This window comes from Acanthamoeba castellanii (assembly GCF_000313135.1).
Source record: "Acanthamoeba castellanii str. Neff unplaced genomic scaffold scf7180000084777, whole genome shotgun sequence".
In the NCBI taxonomy this organism is placed as follows: domain Eukaryota; phylum Discosea; order Longamoebia; family Acanthamoebidae; genus Acanthamoeba; species Acanthamoeba castellanii.
In genome coordinates, this window is record NW_004457712.1 from 1,058,234 (window position 1) to 1,066,522 (window position 8,289).

An 8,289-nucleotide genomic window follows, 5' to 3' on the forward strand; every position below is an offset into this window, starting at 1 on the left:
GAGCCGTCTCTTTCTTGAAAGCGCGTGGGTCCTCGGCTCTCTCCTTGTGGTGAGGGTCGTCGTCGTCGTTGTGGTGCGTGCGGTTGGTTTCCTGGATGATCAACGCTTACGTAAGGAGGTGGGCGCGATACGGCGTGCCGCGGACCTTGGCCTTGAGGTTGCGGAGGTAGCTCTCCATACGGTGCTCCGCCGAGGTCTCCACGTCATCTTCCTCGCCCGCCGCCGCCTCCAGTGCCGACGCCGGCGATGTGGGTGGCGACGGGCTCCGATTCTCCTTCTTCTCGGGGGACGGGCTCCGGTCCCTCCGGTGGTTGTCCTTCTTGTCCTTCTTGTTCTTCTTCTTCTCCTCCTTGGCCGTCTTGCCGCCGCCTTCACTGTCGCGCCTGGCCGACTTCTCCTTGCCCTTGGCCCCCGCCGCCCGTCGTGAGAGCGGCGACGTCGGCAACGCCGGCGGCGATGCCGATGAGGGCGATGTCGTCGATGACGATGAAGATGGCGAGGGCGATGGCGCGGGCGCGGGTGAGGCGTAGAAGAAGGCGAGATCGGGGAGCAGAACGAGCTCCGGCCCATGGTGGTGGCCGGAGCTGCCCGGGAAGAGGCGATAGACGGGGTCGGTGCGGGACACGACCCGCAGCGGCAGCACCCCGGACGCCGACCCTGGCGACGACGACGAGCGGAATCGCGGCTGTCCGAAGGTGGTCACCATCGCGAGCTTGTAGCCCGCCTGCGCCAACGCCTCGGCCTGCGCGACACGACACGCGACACACAGCGTCAATGAGAAGGAGGGATCGGTGATTGGTGGAGGGGGGGAGAGGGAGGGAGGGAGAGAGCGAGAGGCGATGTACGAGGAGGACGGCGGCGACGCCTCCGAGGGCGTGGCCGGCGAGTTCGATGGCGAGGTCCTTGCGGAGGTGCTTGCTGAGGCCGGCCATCAGTCGCTTGGTGAGCTCCGGCAGCCGGTAGTGCTCGGCGGGGTCCACCACGTCCTCGTCCTCGTCCTCCTCCGCGCGCCCTGCCGAAGAGGGCGGCAGCGGGGCCAGGCTGCCGCCGATGACCAGCCGCTGCGCCTTCTTCGGCTTTTGGCCGTCGCCAAAAGGAAAAGGAAACCGAAAAAGAAAAGAAAAGAAAAAGAAAAAGAAAGGACGGATGGTCAGCATTCCGCACGCGACACGCGGGGGGGGGTAGGTAGTAGTCGCAGTAGGGGTGTGTGCTCGTGGGTGTGTGTGTGTGTGTGCTCGTGGGTGGGGTGTGTGTGTGTGTGTGTGTTGTACCTCATTGTGTACGACGAAGGCGCGTAGGGGTGGGGACGACTTGTGGATGAGGGCGTGCTTGCCATAGACCTCGCGGATGGCCTTCCCGCTCTTGTAGACCGTGGCGCACATCATGCCCAGCGAATGGAGCAGCTTCCAATCCAACGCCGCCGTCGTGTCGTCCGCGGCCATCGCGTCCGACGCACCGTCGAGATCCGTCGCAGCAACGGCGGGCACAGCGGACGACGAGGAAGACTTGGCGGACTTGTCGGAGGCGGAGGGCGAGGGTGGAGGGGGCTGGTGGGGGGCGGAGGGCGACGAGGAGGAGGGGAGGGGGAAGGGCGACGAGGGCGACGAGGAGAGGGCCGGGAGGAGGGGCATGGAAGCCGACGACGAGGGCGACGGCAACGACGACGCGAACATGGTCGACGCTACCGCCGGCCGCTTGGACGCGCGCGGCGACGCCGACGACGGCATCGACGAGGCGGCGTGGCCGGTCGACGAACCGCCGTTGAGCGACGCCGGCTTGCGCGACGACGAGAAGCTGCCGCGGGCCGACGATGACGACGACGATGACGACGACGAGGAGGAGGAGGACGATGGCGGGGGCCGGGCCTGAGTGGTGCGGTCCTTGCGGCGCTGGATGAGTTCGTAGAAGGGCGACGAGGTGATGTTGGCCTGCAGGGCCGTCACCCACTCGTCTGAGTCCCGGGCGTTGTCCGAGGCGATGACGTACGAGTCGTGGTGGCCCTGCACCGTTGCGCCGTTGACCATCTTGCAGGCCATGATCTGCTGCTTGTCCTCCGTGTACAGCTCGAACGAGTACTTCTTCCGCCACGGCCGCACCATCAACCCACCTAATCCCGTATGCCGTGTGTGTCCGCGTGTGGTGTGTGTTGTGTGTGGTGTGTGTGTGTGGTGTGCGTGTGCGTGTGCGTGTCGTCGTTGGTGAGCGTGAGGGTCCTGTCGTTCGCGACGCACCAGTTCTTCCAGTCGAAGGGCCAGCCAGCCAAAGGGGGGGAAGAAGGTACCGAGGGGGATGATGCCGCAGGGGGCCGAGGAGTCGGGAGCCTTGAAGTAGTAGAGGACGTTGTCGGCGAGGACGAACCAGCGGCGCTTCCAGGTCTGGATGCGGCCGCCGCGCTTGGTGAGCCACCCCTTGCGCTCGGTCTTGACCCAGAGCGAGGTGTTGGGCGACTCCATCTTGATCTCGTTCCGCACGATCCGGTCGTAGATGGCCCCGAGGAACTCCTCCGGCATGTCCCCGCCCTCGTTGATGCCCCGATTGTTACGCACAAACCCGGCCTTCGTCATCTTGTCCTGTATTTTCCAAACGCGCATCGTTTTAGCCCACCATCATATGCACATTTATCATAAATGTTGTTACACACGACACCACACACGACACCACACACGACACACACACGACACGCACGCGCGAAAACCTTTTGTTGGATGGCGGGGTTGTGTGCGTCGGTGTTGAGCATGATGACGGAGAAGGAGAGGATGTAGGCGGCGTCGGTGTTGGGGAAGACCGACTGCGGGTTGTCGGCGCAGTACTTGGCGGCGAAGGCCTCCATTAGCCGATCGATCTTCTGGGCCTCGCCCGGCAATCGGAATTCGGCCAGGAACACCCGCAGCGCTTCGTCCAGGCTCAGCTCTGCTCAGAAACCCACCAGCCACCAGGTTACCTCGCCTCATCATCTACAGAACCATATATATATATATACATTATGTATATACATATATTCTGTATATACATAAAGAACGACGACGACGACGGCCAGGAATTCCATCCCATTCCAAGGTCCAGTCTCCTGCTGTATGTCGTGCGTGCGTGCGTGCGTGCGTGCGTGCGTGCGTGCGTGCGTGCGTGCGTGCGTGCGTGGACAGAAGGTGGCGAGGGTTGAGACACCACGTACCGGCGAAGGTGAGCTGGGAGAGGAAGCAGCGGAGAGTGAGTCGACAGATTTCGGGGAGGTCGGAGAGGTAGTCGCCCGCGGCGGTTCTGTTGAGTCCGGAGGTGTTGCGGAGGAAATGGGCGATGTCGACCGGGGTGCCCTCGTTGAGGCCGTGGGCCACCAGGTATTCGATGCCCTTCTCCGGGTTTCGGTTGAACTTCTTGATCGCCGTCTGCAGCTGCAGCTTCTTCTCCCGCCGCGCCTCGGCCGACCGCGTGTTGAGCGCCGCCTCGATCACGCCCCGCAGCTCCTCCGCTGCAACGTCCGCCGGCGACTCGCCCTACACACACACACACACACACACACACACACACACGGAAGGAGGAAGAAGAGCAAATTAGATCACATTCATCATTCACCACATACCACTGACGACGACGACGACGACGACGACTAAATGATCGCTAGGGGAGAGGAAGGGGGTGTGGTGGGGCGGGGCGGGGCGTAGAGATACGGTGGTGTCCTTGAGGTGGGGGTTGGCCCCGTGGGCCAGGAGGATTTCGGCGGATTCGCGGTAGCCGTCGGACACGGCGTACCAGAGGGGCGTGCGGCCGTCGTGGTCCTGCGCGTCGACCAGGGCGTCCTCCTCCAGCAGCAGCCCCACGCAGCTCCCGTGTTCCACTCCGTGGTGCAACGCCGTCATCCCCCTTTGTTTTTGTCGTTGTCGGTCACACACACGGCACGCGGCACGCGGCACACGGCACACGGCACACACGACGTAGGTGGGTGGGTGCGGCGGGTGGGAGGGGTTGGAGAGAGAGGGCGCACCGGTCGTCCTGGGCGTTAGCGAGGGAGCCCTTCTCGATGAGGAGCGCGGCGCACTCGCGGTGGCCGTTGAGGACGGCCAGGTGGAGCGGGGACGCCCCGTTGCTGTCGGCGCTGATCAGGTTCGCCTGCGCCCCGAGCAACACCCGCACGCACTCCACATGCCCTTTCGTTTGTGTGTGTGTGTGTGAAAAGAAAAGAAAAAGAGGAAACGCACAGATAGAGGCAGACGTCAGCATCCACGTTAACCTAAAAATTATATGTATAAATAACCTTGGGAGAGGCGGGCCGCACCGTTGAAGGCGGCGTTGTGGAGGGGAGTGCCGTCCTCGCGGTCCTGCGCCTCGACGTCGGCGCCGGCCTGGATGAGGAGGGCCGCGCTGGTGGCCTGCCCGGAGAAGGCGGCCTTGTGGAGCGGCGTCGACCCCTCCCCGTCCTGCAGCGTCACGTCGGCCCCGGCCCGCAGCAGCAGCTTCACACACTCGGCATGCCCGAAGTACGCCGCCTGCCCCCCCCCACCGCCCAGCAACCCGCGATCGCAGAGTTGGAGCCTGCCTGCCTGCCTGGAGGAGGGGCGGGAGGGGGGAGGGGTACCTTGTGGAGAGGCGTGGAGCCCTCCTTGTCGAGCAGGTTGACGTCGACGGCGGACGAGGACGGGTGGTCGAGGAGGGCCGCCAGGCAGTCGTCGTGCCCGTGCACGGCGCACTGGTGCAACGCCGACGTGACGCCCCCGCCCTCGGCTCCGGCCCCCACCTCCGCCCCCGCCTTCAGCAGCGCCTGCACCACCTGCACCTTCCCCTTATAGCACCTGTGGCGTGCGTGCGTGCGTGCGTGCGATGAGTTGAATGAGTGTGTGCGTGTGCGTGTGCATGTGTGCGTGTGTGTGAGTGTGTGGTGTTGTGTGGTGTGATGTGAGTGTGAGTGTGCCACACACACACGATGTATATATCGTACGCATTGGCGAGAGGCGTTTGGGCGTGGGTGTCACCGACATTGACGCGAGCGCCGGCCGCGAGGAGAAGCTGGGTGAAGGGCTCGTTGCCCTTGAAACACGCGTGGTGGAGGGCCGACACACCCGACGTGTCGGTCGCGTTGACGTCAGCCCCGGCCTTGATCAGCAGCTCCGCGCACGTCCGCTGCTCCTTGTACGCCGCGATGTGCAGAGCCGTAGCGCCCCGCCCGTCCCTGCACACACACGACCCACAAGACACGCACACACGTGAATCGTCAGTGCCACGTCAGCATTTGGGTTTGGGTTGGGGGGTGGCGTGCGTGGCGTTAACGTCAGCGCCGTTGTCGATGAGCAGCTGGCAGATGGCGGCGTGGCCCGCGTAGGCGGCCTTGTGCAGGCTCGCCCGTCCGTCCTCGTCGCCCGCCTGCGCGCCGCCCACCCCGACCACCACCACCATCGCCGCCGCCACCAGCCACCAGCCACCAGCCACCACCAGCCAGCCACCGCCACCCATCGACATTTTGCTTCAGCCGGCCAGAGCGAAAGGATCGAAGAGAAAAACAGCGAAGGGCGGGGGGGGGTGTACGGTGAGCGAGGCGCCGCGTCGGAGGAGGAGGAGGACAGTGCCCGGGAGGCCGGCGAGGACGGCCACGTGGAGCGGGCTGGCGCCGGCCTCGTCCTGGGCGCACGGAGTCGCGCCTCGGTCGAGCAGGAGACCCACGCACTCCTCGCTGCCCACGGCGCAGGCACTCGCCCGGTGGAGCGCGGTGGCGCCCCGACCGTCGGTCCGGCCCACCTCCGCCCCGGCGTCCAGCAGCGCCGCCATCGCCTTGGCCGCGCCTGCCGACGCCGCGTAGTGCAACGCAGTCGCCCTGCATCGCACACACGCGCATGTCAGTCGTGCGTGTCGTGCTGTGTGCTGTGTGCGCATATGTCGGATTGTGGGCGTGTGGGCGTGTGGGGGGGGGTGCGTGTGTGTTACCCTTGTTCGCCGGCGGAATCGACGGGCACGCCGCCCTGTTTTAGGAGACTCTGGATTTGAGGCACGTCATTGGCCCTTGCCGCCTGTCGACAGCATTGTTTTCCGTGAGTCACCAGGCAACCACAATGAGCGGAAGAAAGAAGCTCTTGGCATGTTGGGGGGGGGGAGAGGTGCGCGGTACGAGGTGGAGGGGCGAGGCGCCGGGGACTACGGCCAAGTCAGAGCTCGGGCGGCCGCCGACGGCCGTGGCCACCACGGACGACGATGACGACGACCCGGGTCCCAAGGGCGTGCTCGACGATGATGATGTCATTCCGGCTGGCGACGACGACGACGAGGTTGTGGATCGTCGCGACGGTACCGGCGGCGACAACGAGGACGTGGACGATGGCGAAGGAGCCGGCGCGCCGGCGGATGGCGGGGTGGCAGTGCCGCTGGGGGCGGCGGTGGCGGCGGCGGCGGGCAGAAGATCGACCAGCGCGTGGTGACCCTCGCGCCGGGCGTAGTCGGCGGGCGCGTGGCCCAGCTCGTCAACTACGAAGGGCGACGCGTCGTGGCGGAGGAGCGCCTCGACGAGGGGCGCGGCGCCCGAGTGGGCGGCCCAGTGGAGGGCGGTGCAGCCGTTCATGTCCTGCATGTTGAGGGCCGGCCGCGGGATGTGGGACAGGAGCCACTGGCCGGCCGCGGCGTAGTGCAGCAGGCACGCGTAGTGCAGCAGCGTCATCCCGGACAGGTCCTGCACCACCAGCAGCCGCTCGCCCGACGGCCCATCGCACAGCTTCTCCACCACGCTCCTGGTGTGTGTCGCGTCGGCATGAGATCGTGTGCGATATGCTGTGTGGCGCGTACTAGACACGAGGGGCGTACTTGATGAGGGCGTCGCGCTTCTTTCGTTCGGAGGCGGAGGTGGAGGCCCAGCACGCAGGATCCAGCTCCACGCTCTTCCGCACCTGCACGCGTGGCGCGAGTAACTTGTTAACGGTGTATACGGTGTATATGGTGTGGTTTCTGGCGTATGGAAAGGCCTATAGATATATAGATAGATATATATATATATATCGTTCGCTCGACGGCGTACCTTGCGGAGCGGTTTGGCGGCGGGTCCCTTGTTGCCCTTATCGTCGGGCTTTTCGCTGGCGAGGCGATCCATGAATCGGACGAGGTCCCACACGTTCCGGAGGGCGTCCTTCTTCACCAGCCCCTCCTCCACGAAGAACGGCGACGAGTAGGTCGCCCCGCCGCCCGCACCCACCATCCGCGCCGCCAAGTGGAAGGCCAGCGGACCCACGTGAGACGATCTCTGCGTGTGCATGTGCATGTGCGTGTGCGTGTGCGTGTGCGTGTGTGTGTGTGTGCGTGTCGACAACATATATCGAAAATACATACACACATAGAAATATGTATATCTCAGTAACGTGATCTCGCGCAGGACTCGGACACACACACACACACACACTTCAGCACCTAACCACGACGCACGACGCACAACCAAGATGGCACGCACTTCGAGGATCGTGAGATAGACGGCGAGTTCGTTGGACTCGGGGACGATGCGCGCGCCGACGTAGGGGCCGCGAGAGCAGGGCTTGGGGTGGGCGCACAGGAGGTCGTGAGTGCCGAGGACGTGGCCGGCCCCGATGCTCTTCACCAGGCACGACCCGTGGTCTCGCTCGCATGGCGCCACGGCCTCGGCGCCCTCCTCGTCGTCTCCACCGCCCCGGATCGTGCCCCGCCGTCGCAGTGTGCTGCGGCCGGGCCGGGCTGGCACCTTCGCTCCGTCGGCTCTGCTAACTAGTTCGTTGCCACCAGCGGCCACGGCCGCCACCGCCACCACCGCCAGCCCCGGCCAAGTCAGTTGCGCTGCACACACACACACACACACACGAAGAGGGCGAGAGAGAGAGAGGAGAGAGAGGCGGGTCCTGTACAGGAGGAGAGGGCTTTGGGGCGGGTGACGAGAGAGAGGTGGAGGTAGAGGATGGGGAGGGCAGGCGAGGCGTGGGTGAGGGAGAAGAGGAGGCCGCTGCGCCCCACGGCCCGCTCAAACTGGGCGGCCAGGAGGGGCACCTCCCGCCCGACCTCCACCACCTTGGCCTTGACCACCACCTGCTGGCCCGCGCGCACCCCGGCCTCCGGTTGCAGCGTGAACCCCACCCGCACCCCCCTGCACGCACGCACGCACCCACCCACAAGAAGCCAGATGCAAAACCAAACAATTAATCAAATAAAAAGGGGCCAAAATACGCAAACAAACAAAAAACAAGGAATAATAATAATAATAATAATAATAAAAGACACCACGGTGCCTGGGTAAACCACTTGCTGTTCTGTTCTTGCAGACGAGCCCTGGTACCCACCTTTCTTCGATTACCCCTGGAG

The 8,289-nt window shown here is 64.9% G+C and overlaps 1 protein-coding gene across 1 annotated transcript in view; it reads right to left on the reverse strand.

Annotated features, from left to right (window-relative positions):
• Positions 1 to 106: 106 nt before the first annotated feature.
• ACA1_294900 (cytohesin 2, putative) overlaps positions 107 to 8,289 on the reverse strand; it is a gene marked incomplete at both ends in the record, with an annotated part of 8,463 nt that continues 280 nt past the window's right edge. The window contains 21 exon segments of the mRNA XM_004368134.1: positions 107 to 742; positions 846 to 1,076; positions 1,272 to 2,078; positions 2,232 to 2,570; positions 2,696 to 2,910; positions 3,173 to 3,491; positions 3,666 to 3,858; positions 3,980 to 4,142; positions 4,271 to 4,481; positions 4,571 to 4,784; positions 4,931 to 5,112; positions 5,126 to 5,161; positions 5,260 to 5,352; positions 5,515 to 5,800; positions 5,911 to 5,993; positions 6,092 to 6,704; positions 6,778 to 6,860; positions 6,989 to 7,210; positions 7,415 to 7,678; positions 7,703 to 7,770; positions 7,839 to 8,074. Of these exon segments, the coding sequence (XP_004368191.1) occupies positions 107 to 742; positions 846 to 1,076; positions 1,272 to 2,078; positions 2,232 to 2,570; positions 2,696 to 2,910; positions 3,173 to 3,491; positions 3,666 to 3,858; positions 3,980 to 4,142; positions 4,271 to 4,481; positions 4,571 to 4,784; positions 4,931 to 5,112; positions 5,126 to 5,161; positions 5,260 to 5,352; positions 5,515 to 5,800; positions 5,911 to 5,993; positions 6,092 to 6,704; positions 6,778 to 6,860; positions 6,989 to 7,210; positions 7,415 to 7,678; positions 7,703 to 7,770; positions 7,839 to 8,074 (5,494 nt within the window).